Consider the following 25786-nt stretch of genomic DNA (forward strand, 5'->3'; position numbering starts at 1 on the left):
TTATTCTTACAAAAGAAAGAATGATTGCTGATAGAAAATAGTCAAATCAAAAACTATATCACATAGAGTTGGTAAGATGATGAATGAAAAACACTACTGCTTGGAGGAATTGCTCCTTCAAAATTTAAGTTGACAGGACGTACTGTAGGGCCCAATCCTTCAAAGGACCACGTCCTTCCATACCATGAAGCTGAAGGCATTTTGCATCTTTTAGGATGTGCTCAGCACCTTGCCATTATCCCAGAAAGTGATTCCTGGATTCAGTGGAGGATAACGGGAAGATATTTTTGGGAGATTAAATATTAATAAATAATGGATAAGACATTCATCTGCTGAACTTTTTTGAAAAGCTCTAGGAGATCTACATTCATAAAGAAGTCACACTTTATATGTTAAGATTTATGTTTGGGTTCAAATGTTAACAGATAACATTTCTATTTATGAAAATTCAGAGAAACACAGATGATGATGATAGGAAAGACTGCGGTCCATTAATTTCTAGGCCCACCTGTTATTGCAAGAAATTGATTATGTGACACAACACGTGACCTGGACCGTGTGTTCTCCAGAGAGGCAATAACTACGAGACTCTCTGCCAGTATGGCCTACAGAAAATTTCCTTCATGCCTTCAAATGTGGGAGCAAGAATTGCTGTAGTTAGGTTTAGAATTAGAATGTCATTTATACACTGAAGCACTACTGCTGTTTTAAACTACTATCACTGCTGTCTCATTAAAAACATATGGTAAAGTAAGAAGAAACAAAGAAGTGTGATCATAGGCTCAGATGCTTTGTTCCTGTGTGCCACCTTACTTTCAGAGTCCCTGGAGGAGGTAAGCAAAGCATTGGAGTATGATGAATAGACGCAGGAGAGAATGGTACTTTGGTGAGCATTGGTTAGCTGAAACAGTAGATTCCCTTTGGTATCATAGCAGAAGAGATCGCAATTAGAAAAGCAATAAAGTCTTTGCATATTGACATCAAGCGCCATATTTGTACACCAGATTTGCCTCATGTGTGGGAATTCTGCACTATATTAAAAAAAAAACATGATTAAGACTACGGCAACACTACTGTACACATTTAAATAAAATGATAGAGTCATTTGGTTTGTGAAGTTTTTTGCACACTACAAGACTACACAGTTCATTTTATGAAAGCTGCTGGATATATTTTATTTTTTTAAAAAGCATGGTTTCCTAGAAGCTGGTAATGAGCACGTTTCAATTGATTATAGTGTTCAAACAATTGTCTAATCATCACACACACTATGTTGGGAATATATAATGGTGTGTTTTAAAGGTTTTATTGACACTTGTTTGGCATGGCCACATAACTAACTCATGGATTTACTACTGGTTAAGCAAATCTGATTATTCCAAACAAATGCCAATAAAACTTTTATAGTATACCATCCCAGGCTAAATAAGTTTACATAAAAACTATGTTAGGAATGTTTGGAGTTTTTAAAAAGGTCACAGGGGTTATTTTTGTATTACTCTGTGTGTAAAGCAGTGGTGGGCAACCTGCGGCCTGTCAGGGTAAGCCGCTGATGGGCCGCCAGACCATTTGTTTACATTTGCACGGCTGCCTGCAGCTCCCACTGGCCATGGTTTGCTGTTCCTGGCCAATGAGAGCTGCGGGAAGCAGCGCGGGCCTGGCTGCGGCCATTAGGAGCTGCGGGCAGTCATGCAAATGTAAACAAACCGTCTGGTGGCCCGCCAGTGGCTTGCCCTGATGGGCCACGTGTGGCCTGCAGGCCGCAGGTTGTCCACCACTGCTGTAAAGCCAAGAGCCCTACTTATTATAAGTCCAAGTCTACTGGGTTCAGAAAGAGCCATGAAACCATCCTAAATACCTTCTTCTACCTACAAATTACACAAATTGAAAGTGCAAGATCTCAGTTTTCCGGGACTAGAAGCTAGTCCTTGATCCCATCGAGAACCTGCGAATATCTACTTTCCAAAGATATAAAGCTACTGTTTCTAGTTCTCAGTGCCATACGTAAATGGATTGTAATATTAGATGTTTATATAGAGAGAAAAGCTGACACTGGCCCAGGATAGAATTTACTTGTCCTGAGCCTCAGACCAGTATAATTTTTGGAAGCGCACAGAGGTGGGGAGAGGAATTTCACACTTGGGAGGAGAAGGGGAAATATTTTTCTGGAAGGGTGATTTGAAAAAAAAAAAGGACTGCTGGTTGAAGCTACTCAGAGTTTCAGAATGTTGGAATAAATACAGGGGAGATGGATTAGTGGGCAGAGTGCAGGTGAGGCATTCAAAGGTGCATGATAAACTCACTTAGCACATGGTTTTGAATAGAAATCACATAGCTATTACTTCCAGATATGCAGTGTATGTGTCTATGAATATACACAATGTACAATAATTCATAATAAGTTATATTAACATTATAAAAGCTTTCACAAGATACAGCAGTTTGTCCTGGGGCTTGCTAAGAAAAGTGATATTAACAAACATGCAAGTGTCACTTTTCACAGCAGACTTACTAGCTAGCTGGGAAGCTGTGAAAAGTGATTCTTGTATGTTTAAAGAAAAGGAGGACTTGTGACACCTTAGAGACTAACCAATTTATTTGAGCATAAGCTTTCGTGAGCTACAGCTCACTTCATCGTAGCTCACGAAAGCTCATGCTCAAATAAATTGGTTAGTCTCTAAGGTGCCACAAGTACTCCTTTTCTTTTTGCGAATACAGACTAACACGGCTCTACTCTGAAATCTGTCATCTGGTATGTTTGTTAATATCACTTATCACTTTTCACAGCCTCCCAGCTAGCTAGTAAGTCTGCTGTGAAAAATGAGACTAACAAACATACAAATATCACTTTTCACAGCATTGTTTTTATTGAGTCAGCAAAAAAAAAAAAAAAAACCCCACAAAAAAATCCTACATAAATTAATTATAATGTTTTGGATGTGTATATGTGCATATTTATTTGTTTTTCCTAAAGTTAATTAAGTATTAATTATTTTAGGAAATTAAGTATTTTAGGAAAAAGTGTCAGCCAGCAAGAATTGGTGGCTGCACTCTGAGGCCACCAAAAAAATTGTTGCGAGAACCCATGTATATATTCACTCTCTAAACTCAAATAATCCGTTTACCTGGGGAAAAGCTTGTAATTGGACATGTGAGCTGCATCAGAGTAATCTGTATTTTCTGTTTCTTTAAACTTCCAAAACTAAAAGAAAAAAAGAATACAAAGATAATTTTGCAAGCTTGATTTGGTACTTGAGTCTAGAACTGGAAATCTGAATGTCAACTATCAAAACCTTTTCAATAAGCCATTAAGCTCTCCCATTACTTCCATACTGACAGACCTGGATACTTCAAAAGACATAAGCCTAAAGTAAGAGCAGCATTAACGAGAAAACACTTATGAAACTTTTAATTTGTTTTGACAGAAAAAAATGAAGTGATGATCACATGAGATAATACCTAAGAAACTTCATCACCTCAGAAATGCTTCTCCGCTGCATTGACTGTTCTCTTTGTTCATCATGCCAACCCAGCTATTAGTGAAACTAAATAAACCAGCCAATCTACAATATTTTCTCCTCATTTTCTTTTCAGAGTAAATAGAGTATTGGTGAAAGGTGCTGAATTGACAATTCTATAGACCTGTACTTATATATACACATAACAAGTACAACAAGGGTGGTGGCAATGCAAGTTTCAGCCCCAGTGATCTAACTGATCTCTATCCTGGAAGATAATCACCTCTAGTGGAGTGGGAAGGGTTTAGTTACCATAGTGCATTCAGCCCTTGGTCTCTCTGCTGAGACTGCCACTAAGTTATGATAGTGTTTTTGTGATCTGGATATCTGACCACTAGGAAATTAATTGGCACAACCACGCAGTCATCAGATGGTAACATCCTTCAGTCACTGTTGACCAATGTTGGGCTCAAACCAGTGAATTAAGTGTGAAAGTTCCCCTGCTCAATCCACCAAGGCCTACAGTCTCCCTTTGCCCTACATTAAATTCATGCTTGTGCTTCCAAAATGTTGCACGAGAAAACTCAAACCTCATCTGAGGTATTCCCTTACCTTTACTCCTTTGATTCCTCCTGTAATGAGTTCATCACTCACAGGATTGAATACCATACGTGTTAACAGACGTGACTCCATGTTTTCTACTGAGCAGATCTCTTCATAATTCTTATTATACACCTGATGAAAAGAAAAGTGATGTTCACAAATCATGCCAAAAAGGCTGTGGGTAATTAAGGCCCTGATCCAGCAAAGCATTGAAGTCATCTCTTTCTAGACTAAGGCCTTTGAGAGCAAGGATATATGTACCATATATAAAATATATGGTACAAAACTTTTCAGAAACTTTGTCCTCACTGACAGACTATTTATTTGAATTTTTAAAATTAAATTATAAACAACAGATAAATGCACATCATCCCCCACGGTGAATTCACAAATGGCAGGAATTATAATTTTTTCCTCTTTGTAAACTTTACTGTAGCGATGGAGACAATCAGAGACATACAATTAATGGAGATAGGCACTTATGGGGTAAGTTGGGCTGTATTTCCATCTCCTCCATTGGTTTTCAGCTACTATGATGACATGAATCCTAAAATACCCAAAATAGGTTAGATAGATTAAGCTAAATAGAGTCATCACACAAAGTGATAAAAGTCATATTTCTCTCACTGTAGTTCTACTGAACTTGTACTGCTTTCCATGCCAATAATGGATGCAAAAATCAGCCACTCTTTCTCCTTCAGGAGTTTGTTGTTTTCTTGCAATGTGTAATGTCATACTAAATGTCAATGGAACTAGTTTAATAAACTATGATGAGAGAAACAACTGGGTCAATCTGTTGGCACAGTGACAATGTTGAGCTTTGCTGCACAGATGAACTGAGTTCACACCATGAACACAGGTTCTTGATTTTAAAATGGCAGAGGTGCAAGTACTGCAGAACAGAAATAAACAGCTCAAGAGATGGAGAAAGTGGCCGCAGAATGGTTTTGTATTACTCCAGCAGCAACTTCTGGTGGACTATTGGACAATCAGAGGAGGATATCCTGAATGGTCTGTAATTACTCTGCACTATCCCCTTCCTACCTGAATCCTGGATACTACAGTGCCATATAAGGGTTTTGAGACCTCCTCCTTCATGTATCAATTAGTTCAAACTGCCAACAGAGCTCACAAATAAACTCAAAATCAAAACAGCTGAAAAAAATAAACACAGCAGATAGTAGGTGCTTTTACCTTAAGAGCATAGTCTCTTCTCAGTACAAAGTAAACGTTGAATTTTTCACAGTAAGTGATGCTTCTCACTGTGTTGAATTGGTACTTGTGAAAATCTATTTCCCTTTTAACTAGAAAAACAAAACAAACCCCCAAAATACAAAATCAAAACACAAACTGAAACAATGTCTAATAAATCAGTCATGTTCTTTTTCCAGCACAGAATATTTTATAAAGTATAACGTTTTGGTGCAGGTGAAAAATTGCCTACTATTTTTAATATATATATATATATATATATATATATATATAATCCTACTTATCTTAGCAAATTTACTTAAAATGTCTTTTTTTTTTTGGTATGGGAAAATACATGGTGCAATAAAATATATGGGCAGGAGTTATTGCCACAGGTTAGCCTTTTGGTGGCTAAGCAAATAGATCATTAGGGGAATTATGGGTATGTGTTGTTTCTAAAGGATTAAAGAAGCATTTTCACAACACAAATGGAAAAAAAGTATATAGCAAAAAAAAGTCATTTACATTCCATCAGTATTTTTCAAGGCTTCTCCTACTGCTTTTCAGACACTGGACTACACTTTCAAAAAAACATCTCCCTACCGTCTCCCTGTCTGATTGGAACTATGGTGTCGCAGATACCATTATATGGTAACTTGGAACTACGGATGTTTAAAGGTGACCACTGAAAAAACACAAGCAAAATACAAGTTTGCTCATGCATTTCAGTCTTTGCACAAAAAATCCCCATTTCTGTGCACGCAAATGTGTGTTTCTAAAAACATATACATTTTGCAAGCACAGTTAGCATGGACATTTAAAAACATGGACCTTTTGGTTTGAATAAGACTATTTTTCCCAAATGGTATCCAGTGGAAAGTTCTTGCACTGAAGTAACAATCTCTTGTAACAGGACAGTCTAATAACCACTGTTGCCACACAAATTCTTATGAAGGCTTGAATTCTTTCTGAGCCATGCTGCAGTTCCCGTAGTTTTGATTGCTTATTCTGCACTAATTACATTGGCAAAGCTCCCATAAACACCAATGAACGTTCCATTCACTGAATGAACGAAGACTATGCAGTCAAGATTCACATTACAATTCTGAGTTGTAGACTACATAGAAGAATTCTGTCCTGTCAGTTTATTGTTGGATCCATGGGAAAGAGGACATAGCTTGAGAGGAAAGAAGCTCATACTTGATCTTCAGTCACATTCAAAAGAGAACAGCAAATGAAAAGCATGACTTAGGTTTGGGGCAGACACCGTACATTACTCTGCGTTTGTAAAGTATCAAGCAAAATAGCACCCTGATCCTAACTGGGGTCCCCTAGGCACTACTGCAATACAAATAAAATAAATAAATAAATAAATAAAGTAGCAGTAGACTTTCCCCAATAGGCAAGAAACTCTTCAAATTCAGGGTTATAATAATCGGGTTTATGTTGTCATATTAATATTAATATATTTTAAGAATTATTACTATAATAAAATAATAATAATAATAAAGGATGAGTAACTGTAAGAACCGCAAGGGACACTAAATTGTTTTTCATTGGAAATTATATTGAAATTTTAATGCCATTAATTTTGAAAATCATTTTTATTAAGCGTTTTAAATTATAATTTTTTTTAGTGCTCATAGATTAAGAAAAACCTAGAGACTGAAGTCTTCTTTCTACAAAATAGGTGCAACATGAACAACACAGCAATGGAAGCTTTCTACACGCTGCCCCAATAATGCTCCTCAACAACAAAGGGACAACATCTACGGACGACGGAAGAATTCAGTGTCTGTGGCCCATCCAATTTGTGGTGCCTCTATTGAAATTACTGTCAAAAGAGCCAATTAATGCCAACTGAAGTAGCTAGTGATAGATGGACACCTGTCCACTGCAAACTGAACTGAATCTCCCAATTCATTTCAAAGAAGAGTCATCACAATTTCAGGGCATTTGCTATCAACCTGGGCTGAACTGTTAACTTAATAAGTAAAATATTCTGTTATTCTATTTCCAAGTTCCTGATCCCATCCCATCCCCTCAATAAATGTTTTTAAAAATCACAGTTATGTTATTCTGATGTGCAAACAAAACCAAGAGTAACCAATGCCTACTTATATATGCTGCTTGTAGGTAATGAATGTATAATAGTATGCTGCAGCCCAAGGGTTTTTTCATGAAGGCAAGTGAGTGTAAATCAAAATGAATGGAACAGGAAGATGATCACACCAGGAAAATATGTCCTAACTACAAAACAGAGTTTGGACATTTGCTACATCTTTAATCTTTTATGGAGTTCAAGGCAGACTGACCTCTTGAGCCTGACAGATAAAGATCTCTCTCACCTACGGTCTTAGAAGCAAGTAAATCCAAGCTGAACAACCCTTTGCCATCCACGAGGATCAGTCTTCTAGTCTTGCTGTTGTAAGTCACTAAACAGAATTGTGAAGAGGACAGTTTTACTGCTTGACTGTGGCTAAATGTTCTAGGAATGTTGGATCAAAACATACCTTTGTGTTACTGAACTAACAAGTTTTCCCTAACATTATTTATGAACAGCTGAAGCATTTAAGATAAGGTAGAAGAGCAAATTTATCTTTAAGATGTTCAGAACTGTTGGACTAATACACCTCAGTTTGATACCTTAAAATGTTTCACTGAACTTGGCATTTACTTTAAACCAGCAATTAAAGGTAAGCAAAACCAAAAAAAAGTCTTTGGAATATGTGACATTTTTGTCTTTACTACTATACATAATGCTTATACAGAGAAACGCTCTCACTGACACATATTAAACCAAGGCCTCAAACTAGATACCAGTGGGTGGCTTGTTTCTATCTTGCACGGGCACCGTATAAAGATTTAATTTAAACTTTGATTATATCTATAGGTCCATTTTCAAGAGGTTATGCCAAGTGCTAGGGAGTTGCATGGCTAGCCACCGGCAAAACACTTTGTTAATACAGGAGTAAAATTCTCTCTTTTCCATATTTCTGTGACCTCTCCCTCCCATCTGACTCACTCCCCCCCAACACCAGATGCTTCAGTATATTTTTCCATCATCATATTGTCAGACTTTGGTTTTCCTTTTTATTTAAATGTTCCTCTATCCCCTTTTATTTGACTAGAATTTGCTGCCTCTTACCTCCTATTATATCTAAGTGTTGCTGGGTAAAGCTTTTAACCAAGTAGAGGCCAAAGGTAAGAAAGCAAACGGCCTTTGCAGTTACTTCTTTTCCTGCAATTCTGCAATAGGGAGAATGATCTATTATTTCACTATTTAGAATTGTACAGGATATCAAAGGGTACTTGAAAAGATGACAACAAAACGTGGCAGTCAGTAATGGAGTACATTTTAACCAAGGGTAGTGGTAGACTCTCCATCACTGACAATTTTAAAACCAAGATAGGATGTTTTTCTAAAAGATGCTCTAGTTCAAATAATAATTAATTTAGGAAAGTTCTGTGGCCTGTATTATGCAGGATGTCACATTAGAGGACCACAGTGGTCCCTTCTGGCCTTATACCTACAAATATCCATTCTCATTTCTCTTTGGGTGGAGATGTTCTCTGGAGCTTACATAGAGCTCTGAAAAGCCCTTGGTTTCCCCTCCCTTTAGTCTTCCTATCCTGGAACCCACAATCCTACTAAGCAGAGCAGGATGAGACTGGACTTTGTAGCTCATAATTCATTTGTCTTAGCCCCGAGGGCACTGTGGAGCCTTTGAAGCATTCCAGGCTTGCGGAGAGACCAAACGTTGGACTGAAGACTCCACTCTGGTTCCAGTAAAGCATTATAGGCCCCGTTTTAAGAAGCATTTAGTACCCAAAGCTCCACCAGAAGACAGTGGATGTTCAAGTCCTCTAAAAAGGGCCTATATCTCATCAGGGAACCGGACCAGCCCATCCCTCATCTCTATACATACGTACACTTTCAAGGTCTCTTTTAATTTCTGGTCATCTTCGGATACATTTAGATCATCTAGAAAAGATAATCTTCACAACAACAAATTAGAATTAGGTTACAACAATGGGTAATTTAAATAATACATTTCAATTTATCGACACCCAAAGTCCCTCCAGGAACTCCAAAGACAAATAATCCCCCTGTGAATGGATTCTTCGCCTTAGGTTTTTGTCATTAATTTTTCAGTTCTATTAATTGCTAATGATTCCCATAAGAAGCCCACATATATTGTATCACCCCAGTCCTCTAACACTTCTGACCCAGGAGGGCTGGATGGAAATCATTAGGAGCTGAAGCTGCTTTTAAGCAGCCAAAAGGGTCATTGCAGAGAAATAAGCTTCCTTCCTTTGAGAGGTTTAACAGCTTCTACAGTGCTCTCAACCACTGCTTCCTGCAGAATCCAAGGCCAGAAAAAGGAACCAAACTGAGGTTGCATGAAGACAACAAACTAAGCTGCTACTGATTCAGCCAGTTTGCATATCTAAGTGATTACTGTATTTAAATACTATCTTTAAAAGATCATCATCATCAGGATAAAATACTGTATGTTCACTCACTGTTACACAAAGTTAGCAGTTTTATACGGATCTCAGAAAAGTGGTGTGAGCATTGGCCTGTTAAACCCAGGGTTGTGAGTTCAATCCTCAAGGGGGCCATTTAGGGATTTGGGGCAAAAATTGGGGCTTGGTCCTGCTTTGAGCAGGGGGTTGGACTAGATGACCTCCTGAGGTCCCTTCCAACCCTGAGATTCTATGATTCTATGATTCTATGAAATCATACTCATTCAAGGTAAAGTCATAGCAATCCAAAAAGGACACAGGGAAAATGTTCCCATGTTCTTAATTTGCATGTTGATTCTATCCATTAAATTCACCTTTTCCTGCAACTCACTGCAGCATATTCATTAGGCTTTTTATGAACAGCACTATTGATTGATTTGTCTATTTCCATCTGGGAAAGTTGTTAGCCAGTAAATGTGGAACTAATCAGATCATTGAGAAGTTTCTGTCTGATTTCTGGTAGTTTTCTCTCTGTCATTAACCCACAGAAGGTTAATCTGAAATTTAAAAGTAAAAATGTTAGCGTACATAGAGAAAACAGGATTTTCTGCCAAATGAAATAGTTTTGGGTGCTCAACCTGAGTCCAATTTTCAGAAGTCATGTTATCATTTGTGTTGCAGTAGCAAGTACATGGAAGCTAGAGGTGCTCAGCACCTTTGAAAAATCAGGCGCAAAACCAGGCACTCAAAATCAATGGCCTATTTAAAAAGTGAGACTGCAAGTGACTTACTCAATGGTACACAAGAAGTCTGTGCCAGAGCTGAACACAAAAATAAGGTACCCTGACCTGAGTCCTGTGCCTTAACCAGACCATTCTCCTCTCCCCAACTCCACATCCTGTACTCTGACCACATGGGCCAACCTCTCTGCCCAGGTAGAACTCTCTGGACCTGAATGGACACTCTGCAAAGATCAGCTAGTGGGACTAAGGCTTTAGTCATTCCTGTTTAAGATTCTTTCACTCCTTTTAAGTTCTCTTTGTCATCTTAAAAGAAAAATCCAGGAAAAAGCTACTGTAATTTCTCAACAGCCTTTAAACAGGATCTCACATAATGCTAATGTAGATTAGTTTCTGGCTATCACCAAACAATTGTTTTCAATTACATAGGGCTCTTAACACTTATACACCATTGAAATCTTAGGAGTGCTGTGCAAACATTAAATAATCATCTCAACACTGTTATGAGTTAGGAAAGTATCATTATCCCCAGAGAGGTGAAATGACTTCCCTAAAGTCACCCAGCCAATCAGTGGCAAATTCAGGCACAGAGAAATCCGGGGTTTACTGCTCTTGACCATTTTATTACTCTGCTAAAGATTGGGGGAGGGGCGGGGAAATAGAATAGCCTGATAGTAAATACTTTGCAATCCAACTTTCATTTTCCAGTCTCCTTCTCCCCAGGCCAGCAAGGATCTGGAATGCAAAGAAGCTGCCACTCTAAGCAATAAAGGAGTGACTTGGATAATCCTTCTCCTTCCAGCTGGGAGGGGGATCATCAAACATCAATTAAATTAAACTTTAAAAGAGTGATAAAAATATAATCGAGCAATGGTGGCTGTAATGAGAGGCCTGGAAGTGGCAGTGGAAAAGTGGGAAGGAAACAGAGATGTGTTTGAAGAAGGGGGGGGGTGCTTTCTCTGGAATTGGCAGTGGGGATTAGGTAGATGGGAGGAAGGGTTGTCCTTGCTGGGGGACTCTGCTAAAATGGACAGGAAACTGGAGGAGCAGGAAGGAGATTTTGGGAGAAGGGAAGCTGGGGGCTATTGCTCTGAAGGAATGGGGGAAGGTAGATAGGATGCTGGAACTAGAAGGGCAGAGACGTTCTAGTTCTGGAGGGAGTGAGGATAGCTGGGGCAGCTGGAGGGGCAGGGGGCTCTTGCTCTGGAGAGGGATGGGGGTAAGCAGATGGGAGGCTGGAGGGGCAATAGGTTCTGAAGGAGGATGGGGGTGAGTAGATGGGAGGCTCCGGAGGAGATGGGGGAGGGAGCTAGACAGGTGGCAGGCTGGAGGGACAGGAGGCTCCGGAGGGGGATGGGGGTAGGCAGGTGGGAGGCCGGAGGGGCAAGAGACTCCGGAGGAGGATGGACGGTAGGCGGGTGGGAGGCCAGAGGGGCAAGAGGGTAGGCAGGTGGGAGGCCGGAGGGGCAAGAGGCTCTGGAGGGGGATGGGGGTAAGCAGGTGGGAGGCCAGAGGGCCCAGAGGCTCCGGAGGGGGATGGGCGGTAGGCAGGTGGGAGGCCAGAGGGGCAAGAGGGTAGGCAGGTGGGAGGCCAGAGGGGCAAGAGGCTCGGGAGGGTGATGGGGGGGGTGAGTAGATGGGAGGCTCCGGAGGGGCAAGGGGCTCGGGAGGGGGATGGGGGGTGAGTAGATGGGAGGCTCCGGAGGGGCAAGGGGCTCGGGAGGGGGATGGGGGGTGAGTAAATGGGAGGCTCCGGAGGGGCAAGAGGCTCGGGAGGGGGATGGGGGGTGAGTAAATGGGAGGCTCCGGAGGGGCAAGAGGCTCGGGAGGGGGATGGGGGGTGAGTAGATGGGAGGCTCCGGAGGGGCAAGAGGCTCGGGAGGGGGATGAGTAGATGGGAGGCTCCGGAGGGGCAAGAGGCTCGGGAGGGGGATGGGGGGTGAGTAGATGGGAGGCTCCGGAGTAGATGGGAGGCTCCGGAGGGGCAAGAGGCTCGGGAGGGGGATGGGGGGGGGTGAGTAGATGGGAGGCTCCGGAGGGGCAAGAGGCTCGGGAGGGGGATGGGGGGTGAGTAGATGGGAGGCTCCGGAGGGGCAAGAGGCTCGGGAGGGGGTTGGGGGTGAGTAGATGGGAGGCTCCGGAGGGGCAAGGGGCTCCGGAGGGGGTTGGGGGTGAGTAGATGGGAGGCTCCGGAGGGGCAAGGGGCTCGGGAGGGGGATGGGGGGTGAGTAGATGGGAGGCTCCGGAGGGGCAAGAGGCTCGGGAGGGGGATGGGGGGTGAGTAGATGGGAGGCTCCGGAGGGGCAAGAGGCTCGGGAGGGGGATGGGGGGTGAGTAGATGGGAGGCTCCGGAGGGGCAAGAGGCTCGGGAGGGGGTTGGGGGTGAGTAGATGGGAGGCTCCGGAGGGGCAAGGGGCTCGGGAGGGGGTTGGGGGTGAGTAGATGGGAGGCTCCGGAGGGGCAAGAGGCTCGGGAGGGGGGTGGGGGGGTGAGTAGATGGGAGGCTCCGGAGGGGCAAGGGGCTCGGGAGGGGGATGGGGGTGAGTAGATGGGAGGCTCTGGAGGGGCAAGAGGCTCGGGACGGGGATGGGGGGGGTGAGTAGATGGGAGGCTCCGGAGGGGCAAGAGGCTCGGGAGGGGGATGGGGGGGGGTGAGTAGATGGGAGGCTCCGGAGGGGCAAGAGGCTCGGGAGGGGGATGGGGGTGAGTAGATGGGAGGCTCCGGAGGGGGATGGGGGTGAGTAGATGGGAGGCTCCGGAGGGGCAAGAGGCTCGGGAGGGGGATGGGGGTGAGTAGATGGGAGGCTCCGGAGGGGCAAGAGGCTCGGGAGGGGGTTGGGGGTGAGTAGATGGGAGGCTCCGGAGGGGCAAGAGGCTCGGGAGGGGGATGGGGGTGAGTAGATGGGAGGCTCCGGAGGGGCAAGAGGCTCGGGAGGGGGATGGGGGTGAGTAGATGGGAGGCTCCGGAGGGGCAAGAGGCTCGGGAGGGGGATGGGGGTGAGTAGATGGGAGGCTCCGGAGGGGCAAGAGGCTCGGGAGGGGGATGGGGGTGAGTAGATGGGAGGCTCCGGAGGGGCAAGAGGCTCGGGAGGGGGATGGGGGTGAGTAGATGGGAGGTTCCGGAGGGGCAAGGGGCTCGGGAGGGGGATGGGGGGTGAGTAGATGGTTGGCTCGGGAGGGGGATGGGGGTGAGTAGATGGGAGGCTCCGGAGGGGCAAGAGGCTCGGGAGGGGGATGGGGGTGAGTAGATGGGAGGCTCCGGAGGGGCAAGAGGCTCGGGAGGGGGATGGGGGGGTGAGTAGATGGGAGGCTCCGGAGGGGCAAGAGGCTCGGGAGGGGGATGGGGGGGGTGCGTAGATGGGAGGCTCCGGAGGGGCAAGAGGCTCGGGAGGGGGATGGGGGGGGTGAGTAGATGGGAGGCTCCGGAGGTGGTTAGACAGGTGGGAGGCTGGGGATCTCTTACGGAGGAGGGGGGCGCTAATTTTGGTCCGGGGCAGGTGGTGGGAGACGCGCTGTATTTAACCGGGGGGGTGATTAGAGGGGGGCTGGGCCTGCTCCTGGAGGGAGCCAGCGGTTGCGCCCCGACCCTCGCGCCCGGGGACGCGGCTGCAGCAGGGTGCGAGCGGCGCCCCTGGCCTCCGCCTCCTTGCCCAGAACGGGGTCTCCCCGCGGCAGCCTGGCCCGGGAGCGGCAGCTGCGTTACCTGGCAACGAGCCCCATCCGGCCTGCGGCCCTGGGCGCTTCCCCGCCCCACAGTGGTGGCGGGGGGAAGCTTCTGATGGGGGGGGGGCGGAATTTCCCCAGCGACCCTCACGATCCCTCTGCCTCCCACAGACCAGCGGTCAAGCCTCCCCAACCAGCACAGGCTCAAACTTCCCATGCCCCCGCACAGATCCCCCAAACTTCCCCCCGTTCTCCCAGCACAGATCCCCCCAAACCTTCCCCCCACAGATTCCCCAAACCTCCCTTCCCCCCGCACAGATCCCCCAAGCTCCCCCATTCCCTCAGCACAGATCCCCTCAAACCTCCCCCACCAGCACAGACCCCCTAAAACCTCCCATCCCCCCCACAGATTCCCCAAACTTCCTCCCCATTTCCCCAGCACAGATCCCCCACAAACTTCTCCCCATTCTCCCAGCACAGATACCAGCGCAGATACTCCCCTCCCCTCCAGCACAGATCCCCCCCCCCAAATCTCCCCACACCCTCTCCAGCAGATCCCACCAAACCTTGCCCACCCCCTCCACCACAGATCCCCCCCAGGGGTGGCAGGTTTGTAGAAATGTTGATGGTGCCCAGAACCCGCCCCTGCCCAAACTCCGCCCCCCACCTGCCTAAGGCTCTGGGAGGGAGTTTGGGTGGGGGAGGAGGTCTGGGGTGCAGGCCCTAGGCTGGGGCACAGGATTGGGGTGCAGGCTCCAGGAGGGAGTTTGGGGATGGGAAGGGTGCAGAGGGAAGGGGTTCAGGGTGAGGACTGTGGGGTGTGGCTGCAGATGAGGGTTTGGGGATATGGGAGGGGCTCAGGGCAAGAGTAGGGGTGTAGGGGTGAGGGCTCTGTCTGGAGCTAGGGGGCTTGAGGGGTTAGAGGGGCTCGGTTTGGGCAGAGGGTTGGAGTGCAGGGGGATGAAGGCTCTGTCTGGAGGGTTTGGGGGGTTAGAGAGGCTTGGCTCGGGCAGAGGGTTGGAGTGCAGGGGGATGAGGGCTCTGTCTGGGGCTGGAGGGTTTGGGGGGTTAGAGAGGCTCAGGGCTGGGGCAGAGGGTTGGAGTGCAGGGGGATGAGGGCTCTGTCTGGGGCTGGGGGGTTTGGGGGGTCAGAGAGGCTCTGCTCGGGCAGAGGGTTGGAGTGCAGGGGGATGAGGGCTCTGTCTGGGCCTGGGGGGCTTGGGGGGTTAGAAAGGCTCAGGGCTGGGGCAGAGGGTTGGAGTGCAGGGGGATGAGGGCTCTGTCTGGGGCTGGGGGGTTTGGGGGGTCAGAGAGGCTCAGGGCTGGGGCAGAGGATTGGAGTGCAGGGGGATGAGGGCTCTGTCTGGGGCTGGAGGGTTTGGGGGGTTAGAGAGGCTCAGGGCTGGGGCAGGGGTTGGAGTGCAGGGGGATGAGGGCTCTGTCTGGGCCTGGGGGGCCTGGGGGGCTAGAGAGGCTCAGGGCTGGGGCAGAGGGTTGGAGTGCAGGGGGATGAGGGCTCTGTCTGGGCCTGGGGGGCCTGGGGGGTTAGAGAGGCTCAGGGCTGGGGCAGAGGGTTGGAGTGCAGGGGGATGAGGGCTCTGTCTGGGGCTGGAGGGTTTGGGGGGTTAGAGAGGCTCAGGGCTGGGGCAGAGGGTTGGAGTGCAGGGGGATGAGGGCTCTGTCTGGGGCTGGGGGGTCAGAGAGGCTCAGGGCTGGGGCAGAGGATTGGAGTGCAAGGGGACAAGGGCTCTGGCTGAGACTGGGGATAAGGTGTTTGGGTTGTTGGAGGGGCTCAGGGCTAGGATAGAGGGTTGAGAGTGCGGTGGGGGGGTGAAAGCTCTGGCTGGGGGTGTGGGCTCTGGGGTGGGGCAGGGCTGGGGATGAGTTTGGGGTGCAGGCAGGCTGCTCCGGGACAGGGGCCAGAGAGGAGGACTCCCCCCATCCCTGGCAGGAGCGAGCTCTGGGAGAGGAGCCCCCCTTTCCTGCCCCCCCCAGTAGCACACTCACCCCCACCACTGTCACTGCATATACTTTTAGGGCCCCTCTCAGGTCCAGGAATCTCCCTCACCTCCCACGTGGTGGGTGCCGGGGGCGGGGGGGTGCTGCGTGCGCCTCCTCCCCTGCTGTTGCCCCTGACTGTAGCCTCACTGGGGGTGAGGGATGGGGCTGCCTCCTTGCCCAGCATGGGGCAGGAATAGTGACTGCAGGCGGGGGGGGGGGCGGAAGGGGGGGCTGGCGGAAGGGGGGCCCTGTGCTGGTGGAGCGTCCCACCGGAAAAGGGAAGGGTCTGAGGTGGAAGAGCAAGCTCAGTCAGTCTGCCCTGGCAGTGGAGCTGGGGGGCACTAGGACCCTGCCGTAGCAGTTGCAGCAGGGAGGCAGCATGGAGCTGCAAGGAAGAGGCAGAGGTGGGATGCTCTGCTCTGGGCCCGGGGAGGTGCGGGGGGGGGGGGCAGCAAGAGGGGCTGGGGGACACTCAGGGGAGGCACGGGGAGGTGGCAGGTGGGGCCGGGAGGGGGACACCTAGCCCCAAATATTGGTGGAGCTGGGCCCCTGGGCTCTAAATATTGCTGGTGTTAAGGCACCAGGTGGAGATATAACTCACCGCCCCTGTACCCCATCAGCCTCCTCTCCAGCATAGATCTCCTCCAATTCCTCCAACACAGATCCCCCAAGCTTCCTCCCACCCCCTCCATCACTGATCCCGCCCAAAACCTCCCCTCACCCTCTCCAGCAGATCCCCCCAAACCTTCCCCACCACAATCCCTCACCATCATGAGACCCCCCCTCATCCCTCCTCTCCTCTCCTCAGAGTCCCCACTGGCCTACGCAGGGAGTGACACTGACACACCAGATTTATGTAAATGGTTAGGTGTGAATTTAAGAGCTTTATTTCACAAGGCAACAAACAGATTGATTAGGCTGTTTCTATGGGGACACTCAGGGGAGGCACAGGGAGGTGGCAGGTGGGGCCGGGGGGAGGGACACACCTAGCCCCAAATATTGGTGGAGCTGGGCCCCTGGGCTCTAAATATTGCTGGTGTTAAGGCACCAGGTGGAGATATAACTCACCGCCCCTGTACCCCATCAGCCTCCTCTCCAGCACAGATCCCCCAAACTTCCTCCCACCCCCTCCATCACTGATCCCGCCCAAAACCTCCCCTCACCCTCTCCAGCAGATCCCCCCAAACCTTACTCTCCAGCCAATGAGTTGCTGGATGCTCATTGTTAAGCCAGTGGTTTTCAACCTGGGGTAGCTGTGGACTGTCTAAGATTTCCAAAAGGGCCTGCACCTCCAACTGAAAATTTGTAGGGGTCTGCAAATTTTAAAAAAGGGCTGAAAACCACTGCTGTAAGCTATTTCCACCCAACCCAGACAACATCCCTGCTACCCCTCTCCTCCTGAGGACCCTAGGGCAACATGCCACTTTCAGAATCCTATTGAAACTTTTTTTTAAGGAGAGTTTTCAATTTATTTTTAAAATATTTTATTTTTTAACAGGGGAGCCTAAATACAAGCACAGGATCCTTCTTCATCTCACCAACTTTGTATTTTAAGAGCCCAGTCCTGCCAAGGCACAGGCATATAGTACTTTCATTCCTGAGATCCCCTTTGAAGTCAGCAGAACTACTTAAGTGAATAAAGGTCACTTACATGATTCTTGACATGATTCAGCCCTAAATGTGCTCTACATGCACATGTGGGGTTTTTTTTGTAGTGGGGCAAAAGCGTAAGGCTTTCCTTATAAGCCATCAACTTCTGTGACAATATCCTCTTGTTTACACACAGAATTCCTTGCCAATTCCATCCCACTGCTGTCCCCTTTTAAAAACTACTGTGCAACTGATTTTCTTAAATTAATCTTGAACAGGTTGTAGCAGCTGCCATTTCTATGCAACCACCTGTTTCTCTGATTAACATACATGCAAGTACAGAAGCACTGCAATAGTGTATTGTCATAAAAAGGTGCCAGCACAAATTTTGCTTGCCTGTCCATAAAGCAGCAAATAAATTTTTTACTGCTCCTGACCTGGCAAAGGAGATATAGTTTAACTTAATTTTAATCAAAATAGTCCATCCCAACATTAGGGAGAACTTATAGCAGCTTTCTAATGTATTAATTCCTTCACCCTTAGCGTGTTCAAATTATTTAAAACAGATCAATGTAGATAAAGACAGGTTTTCAAATGCCACACCAAAAAGTGTCCATTATATTTTATAATATTTTTATAACATAAGGGAAATTATGCCAAATAAGAAAATATTGCTACAATTTTTGTATGATTATAAAAATATTGCAGAATAGGATAATTGTGGCAAAATACAAAGTATTCCTAAACTGAAGTAAGTTTAGGAAGTAAGTTACCAAGTCACAAGTAAGTTACCAAGGATCATGGCACAAATATGTACACATTACTCTTCTGTTTTATCCTCTTAAATTAACATATGTAGGAGTAAACTTTTTGAAAGGGTTGAGTCTTATTGAAAGTCAGTGTGACAAATAATTTAGTTACCTAGGATATTTTTGAAAAAAAATAATAGTTGTTCCTAGTTAAAAAGACAAAATCTAATCAAATTGCTAAACTGATTTATGGGCAGTTTAATTCATTAAAACTGTAAACTTTAAAAATCTAGTTCCTTTTTTCATGGCTCGTTGTTTACTTTTCCCATCTGGTCATTCAGAATCAATGTTGGTTTCCAGGTTCTCATGGCTATGAGGTTTGGACTGCAAACGCTGCAGAGGAGTGTTTGTTTAAAAATCTGCTGTTTCAACTGGAAGCGTTAAGTGATTTTTTTTTCTGTGGAATATTTTTACTAGACCTAGTTTTTTTACAAGTCTTTACAAAATCTAAATGTAGGGCCAGATTTATTTACTTCTATTTAAGAGTTCCTTTAAATAGAAACATTAATTGACTAATTTACAAAAATATTTTCTAATGAATTCCTTTTAAATAACGTATTGTGGGTGATTTGTTGGATGTTTTTTAATTTTTCTAAAGCCTATGAAAGAAGATTCAGAAGACTTTCTTCTCTTTCACTAACATTTAAGGACCTTTTGGGCAGGTCACTAATAAAAAGGCTCAGACCCACCTCTCAACTTCCTTTCCTCCCTCCCTACATAAGTCTGCTTCATGCCTGTTCATGTTCAGCTTTAGTGCTGTTGGAAAACAATATCTAGCAGAGAGAATCTGATGAGGAATTTACATATGATGTTATGCTAGTTGATAAAACAGGAAGTACAACTGACCAGCAACATTATTTTGCACCACTGTCATATCAAATGCCCAAACAATATTTTCCCCACTCAATCTCAGCGTAATCAAAGTTGTTATAAACAATATACATTTTAAAAAGATGATGTCATAAATATAAAGGGAAGGGTAAACACCTTTAAATCTCTCCTGGCCAGAGGAAAAACTCTTTCACCTGTAAAGGGTTAAGAAGCTAAGACAATCTCGCTGGCACCTGACCAAAATGACCAATGAGGAGACAAGACACTTTCAAAGCTGTGGGGTGACGGGACAAAGGCTTCTCTCTGTCCTTGTGTTGTTTTTGCCGGGACCAGAGCAGGAATTCAGGTCAGAATTCCTGTAAAAAGTCAGTAAGCAATCTAGTTAGATATGCGTTAGATTCTGTTTTGTTTAAATGGCTGATAAAATAAGTTGTGCTGAATGAAATGTATATTCCTGTTTTTAGAGTAACAGCCGTGTTAGTCTGTATTCGCAAAAAGAAAAGGAGTACTTGTGGCACCTTAGAGACTAACCAATTTATTTGAGCATAAGCTTTTGTGAGCTACAGCTCACTTCATCGGATGCATACCGTGGAAAGTGCAGAAGATCTTATTATATACACAAAAAGCATGAAAAAATACCTCCTCCCACCCCACTCTCCTGCTGGTAATAGCTTATCTAAAGTGATCACTCTCCTTACAATGTGTATGATAATCAAGTTGGGCCATTTCCAGCACAAATCCAGGGTTTAACAAGAACGTCGGGGGGCAGGGTAGGAAAAACCAAGGGGAAATAGGCTACCTTGCATAATGACTAAGCCACTCCCAGTCTCTATTCAAGCCTAAGTTGATTGTATCCAATTTGCAAATTAATTCCAATTCAGCAGTTTCTCGCTGGAGTCTGGATTTGAAGTTTTTTTGTCGTAAAATAGCGACTTTCATGTCTGTAATCACGTGACCAGAGAGACTGAAGTGTTCACCGACTAGTTTATGAATGTTATAATTCTTGACATCTGATTTGTGTCCATTTACTCTTTTACGTAGAGACTGTCCAGTTTGACCAATGTACATGGCAGAGGGGCATTGCTGGCAAATGATGGCATATATCACATTGGTGGATGTGCAGGTGAACGAGCCTCTGATAGTGTGCCTGATGTTATTAGGCCCTGTGATGGTGTCCCCTGAATAGATATGTGGGTACAGTTGGCAACGGGCTTTGTTGCAAGGATAGGTTCCTGGGTTAGTGGTTCTGTTGTGTGGTATGTGGTTGCTGGTGAGTATTTGCTTCAGATTGGGGGGCTGTCTGTAGGCAAGGACTGGCCCGTCTCCCAAGATTTGTGAGAGTGTTGGGTCATCCTTCAGGATAGGTTGTAGATCCTTAATAATGCGTTGGAGGGGTTTTAGTTGGGGGCTGAAGGTGACGGCTAGTGGCGTTCTGTTATTTTCTTTGTTAGGCCTGTCCTGTAGTAGGTGACTTCTGGGAACTCTTCTGGCTCTATCAATCTGTTTCTTCACTTCCACAGGTGGGTATTGTAGTTGTAAGAATGCTTGATAGAGATCTCGTAGGTGTCTGTCTCTGTCTGAGGGGTTGGAGCAAATGCGGTTGTATCGCAGAGCGTGGCTGTAGACGATGGATCGTGTGGTGTGGTCAGGGTGAAAGCTGGAGGCATGTAGGTAGGAATAGCGGTCAGTAGGTTTTGGGTATAGGGTGGCGTTTATGTGATCATTGTTTATTAGCACTGTAGTGTCCAGGAAGTGGATCTCTTGTGTGGACTGGACCAGGCTGAGGTTGATGGTGGGATGGAAATTGTTGAAATCATGGTGGAATTCCTCAAGGGCTTCTTTTCCATGGGTCCAGATGATGAAGATGTCATCAATATAGCGCAAGAAGAGTAGGGGTGTTAGGGGACGAGAGCTGAGGAAGCGTTGTTCTAAATCAGCCATAAAAATGTTGGCATACTGTGGGGCCATGCGGGTACCCATAGCAGTGTCGCTGATCTGAAGGTATACATTGTCCCCAAATGTAATATAGTTATGGGTAAGGACAAAGTCACAAAGTTCAGCCACCAGGTTAGCCGTGACATTATCGGGGATAGTGTTCTTGATGGCTTGTAGTCCATCTTTGTGTGGAATGTTGGCGTAGAGGGCTTCTACATCCATAGTGGCCAGGATGGTGTTATCAGGAAGATCACCGATGGATTGTAGTTTCCTCAGAAAGTCAGTGGTGTCTCGAAGGTAGCTGGGAGTGCTGGTAGCGTAGGGCCTGAGGAGGGAGTCTACATAGCCAGACAATCCTGCTGTCAGGGTGCCAATGCCTGAGATGATGGGGCGTCCAGGATTTCCAGGTTTATGGATCTTGGGTAGTAGATAGAACATCCCAGGTCGGGGTTCTGGGGTGTGTCTGTGCAGATTTGATATTTTGCTTTTTCAGGGAGTTTCTTGAGCAAATGCTGTAGTTGCTTTCGGTAACTCTCAATGGGATCAGAGGGTAATGGCTTGTAGAAAGTGGTGTTGGAGAGCATACAGAATGGAGAACAGAGAACTGCACTGAACTCTGGGACCAGAAAAGCAGGGAAGCACTCCATCATGGGGAATCTCTGCTCTAGATGTTAATGAACCTACGCCTGCACACACCCAGCTCAGCAGTTATCAGACCAATTCTAGTAATGAATCCTTAATTGATATCCAAAATACTGAAGCAGCCTAATTGCATTGTGAGCTCCCTGGAAGGAACATCATCCATAGCCAAGAGTGATCAGCTCCTACTGTCTAGCCTAAAGAAAACCCAAGTCATCAGTTTACCCTTAAACAAATCTAATGTCCTCCCTTGATCCATTGTATTTTCCCTACAAAAAGCCCTCCTCACACTCCAATAAGTGTTCTGATGCACGGATCAAAACTCTGCATCAGTTCTACTGGGATTTCATCTTCTCCTGACTGATTGTGCTGGGGGCTCTGCCTGTCTCCAGCACTTGGGACCCTTAGCTACCACCAGCACGTGAGAACCCCAACCAGTTCAAGCTTCAGGGAGTGGTGAGTTTTTTTTTTTTTTTTTAACCCCAGGTATTAACCTTTAATAACATAACTTATGTTGGTTTAGGCTCTCCTTGTGTAGTTATCACTATTATTCAATAAATAACTTTTATGGTTAAGTCTGTTGCTTCTCTCTGAACTTTACTCTTGTGTTTTTAGCTTCCCCATTTACTCTGCAGCAACGCTTCATTTACCTAAGATAAAATACTGTGGGGTTTGCTCATCCAGTGGGTTACTACCAGTACAATTATGATGTAAAGGTGGGGATAGGGACATGCTGAACATGTGACATACGAGGGTGGCAGCTTGAAAGTGCTGCTTGACTCAGACTACTGAGTCCAGGGGCACATAAGGGTGGCCTCCTGGAAGTGCTGTTCTGCCCAGGCTTACGCTATTCCAGTGCGGTACCTTTAGCACATAAGGGTGGCAGCTTGAAAGTGCTGCTTGGCCGAGCCTATTGAGCCCAGGGGCATATATGGGGGTCAGCTTGAGAGTGCTGATTGACCCGCTCCACTCAGACTTGCTGTTAGTGTGGGTTCATCCGATTCTGGGACTGGAGGAATCCAGCCCTGGGGAACCTAGGTCCTGCAGAAGGGAGAAGTAGAGATCCATACGAACACACAAGTGACACAAGCAGTACATCAATAGAATTACTAAAACCCCCCAGCCTCCCCAGAAGAGTAACCCTTATAAATGGGCATACCTCGAAGTAACAGACATATCCGGTAACAATTGAGAATTTTATTCTCTACTCTTAGTTGGACTATCTTGTATGTGTAGCAACACTAAGTAAAAAGTACATCTGGTCAAGAAATGTGTCCCCTCCCCAAAGTAGAGCACTGACAAAATGAAAAATCCAGTTTTTATCAAAATCTTCTGTTGGAATTTTTGGGGTTTTGCAGAAAAAGAAAAAACAATTTTGAATGAAAAAAAAAAAAAAAAAGTCCTTGCCCATTGCCAGAAGTTTTTTTAAAATAAAAAAATATGAAGTGTTCAAGGAAATAGACTTTCCACAAACTTGCACCATGTCAAAACACATTTTCCATTTAAAAATTTGACGGAATTTTTTCAGCCAGTCCCACTTAAATATCACACAATATTTTTTAAACAAACAGTTATCCTTCTAAAGTCACAGTAAGATACTTCAAACTGTATCTGTTAGAAAAACCTTGGCCTTTTCCTCATGACTCAAACACAGCTTAGCTTGTGAAACGATGACAGAGGTAAAACTACCTGTTCAAGTGTTACTAATGACAAATTACAATACTCAAGCTGTAATTACAGTCAGAGTCAAAGACTATGTTGCACAAACTAATTTATTTTCATATTTGCATGTGCTATAATTACTACCATTCCTGCATTTGGAGACATTTCTTCCAGTTATTAGTAAAATGTGCAGCTTTGGTGTTTATTCACTGCTTCAAGAGACATGATGCACATACAGACACAACCTTAATTATAAAGCAGACACAGACATTGTTTTGGTTAACAGCAGGCTGAGTAATATAGTTGAATTTGTTTCCAGTTACAAATAACTTTGTAGATTTACTAATATGAAAGTGCAACATGAAAGGAAAATGTTTTGAGAAGCATCTAATAAGGAAATAAATGCATCTCCATTACTATCAATGCTATAGTGTCTGAACTTAAATCAGATACTACAGTGACTGGCATCCATAACCAACCCCTAAGCTAGATGTAGCCTAGATTGATTTGCTTTGAAAATTGAACTTAAATATAACAAACCAGACAAGGGGGTTACTCTCCTGTGAACTACTGCTGAAGGTCAAGAGTGCTATCTTGAATGAGAGTATACCAATAATCTACTAGCAGAGATCTTGACATGGCTTAATATCATGAATGACTGCTTAGATTAGTTTACCAAAACAGGCTTGGAATTCTATGCTACTTCCCCAACTATGGAACATTTTCTAAGGAGATAAAAATAAAGATTGTAAATTTCACTTTCTTGTTAAGATTTATCCCCTCAATTACTAGACTGCTCTGTTAAGAGTTTTGTCCTAGTAGACATTAACTGTAGAAACTAAGCAGCGTAAGATGCTAAATGCTAGTATTTTCTTTACAAATAGGGAATGGGAAGAATTCATCTCACTCCATCCATTTTGAAGAATGGGCCTAGAAATGTCATTTCTATTTTGATAATAGTGAGATCACAATCTAGAACAAGGTTCATTCAGCCATTTACCATATAAAAATACTATAATGTTTTGCTATAGCCTCTTAGAACTGCAGGTATTTCTCTTTGAAGAGATGGTAGTTGTAGTGACCAGTGTAGAGACAATCATGAGCTCACAGAGGGAACTTAAATCCACGTTACAGGAACTAAGTTTTCAGATTGTCACTGAAATGTTTCAGAGCATGTTGAGCAGGGCTTAGCACCAGAGAGAATTTGATGCCCGAGCTAGTGTTTCATGCCCTCTGAAGCACATTGCATGGCCCCTGATCAGAACACAGGATACTGGGCTAGATGGACCACTGGTCTGACACAGTATGGCCTTATGTTGGATGAATACTGCCCCTGCAACGGAGCTGGAACATAAGTATGCTTTCTCAGGTAAGTTTCAGGCTAAGGTGTCTAGTATTTTAATTGGATTAATGTATTTCACTTTTTTGCCATTACATGAGACTACCACATTGCTTTTTTTTTTAAAAAAAAGCAGATTCCATCAACTTACCAAAGGAAACTCAAGACAAACATGAATAGAGGTTTGTCTGGACAGGCTTTTCTGCCATCAAAACAAGGAAAATACTTTTTAGATCCTGTGCTTACAGAGAATATGAAAAGAAAGTACCTAGTACTTAGAATCCTTTGTTTACCTGGCATGAGAAGGGAAAGTCCTATTTGACTCATATTCCCACACTATGCTGAAATCTTTGGTTGCTCATATTAATGCAGTCATGTCTGTAATTTATCTGTGATATGCTCCAGCAGTGAAGTGCAGCATTCTATTGTAGGATACCTAGTAGTTGAGAGGAATAGGAGCTACAGACATGTCAACAAAAGGGGAGGATTTAGCAGGTACCCAATTCAATTCTCTGAGGGAATCAGGCTTCATCAAAGCCTTTAATTTATTCCAGGTATAGTTCTGTAATCTAGCAGAGCACAAGTGAAGCTCCCAAACCTGCCACTAGAGTATTTTGACAATACTAGTGTGACTCACAATCCCCACTTGCTGTGTCTTTCATGATGCTTCTTGACATACAGCATGCCTGAGAGATCCTGGTTATGAGGGATGAGGATCCTGATGCTGGAAAGAAGGGCCTGCTGAGGATATTATGCTGCTGCTGGTCTGATATTTCCTCTCCTGAGAGGTTCAGGAGCTGCCATGCAACATCCAAACTCCAGGAAAGTAAAACACAAAGCTTGTTAGAGGAAAAT

The 25786-nt window shown here is 45.1% G+C and overlaps 1 protein-coding gene across 1 annotated transcript in view; it reads right to left on the bottom strand.

Moving 5' to 3' along the window:
• The window catches only part of LOC311523331 (uncharacterized protein C3orf22 homolog), a 93803-nt gene extending 77486 nt beyond the window's left edge, over positions 1-16317 (bottom strand). The window contains exons 1-8 of the mRNA XM_084633201.1: positions 16194-16317; positions 9186-9251; positions 8401-8501; positions 7601-7687; positions 5256-5365; positions 4071-4193; positions 3126-3202; positions 814-1031 (exon numbers count right to left, since the gene is read on the bottom strand). Of these exons, the coding sequence (XP_084489327.1) occupies positions 814-1031; positions 3126-3202; positions 4071-4151 (376 nt within the window). The 5' untranslated portion in view covers positions 4152-4193; positions 5256-5365; positions 7601-7687; ... (1 more) ...; positions 9186-9251; positions 16194-16317. The remainder of the gene's footprint in view (positions 1-813; positions 1032-3125; positions 3203-4070; positions 4194-5255; positions 5366-7600; positions 7688-8400; positions 8502-9185; positions 9252-16193) is intronic.
• Between the last annotated feature and the right edge of the window lie 9469 nt (positions 16318-25786).

This window comes from Lepidochelys olivacea (genome assembly GCF_965140295.1).
Source record: "Lepidochelys olivacea isolate rLepOli2 genome assembly, chromosome: 7".
Lineage (NCBI taxonomy): Eukaryota > Metazoa > Chordata > Testudines > Cheloniidae > Lepidochelys > Lepidochelys olivacea.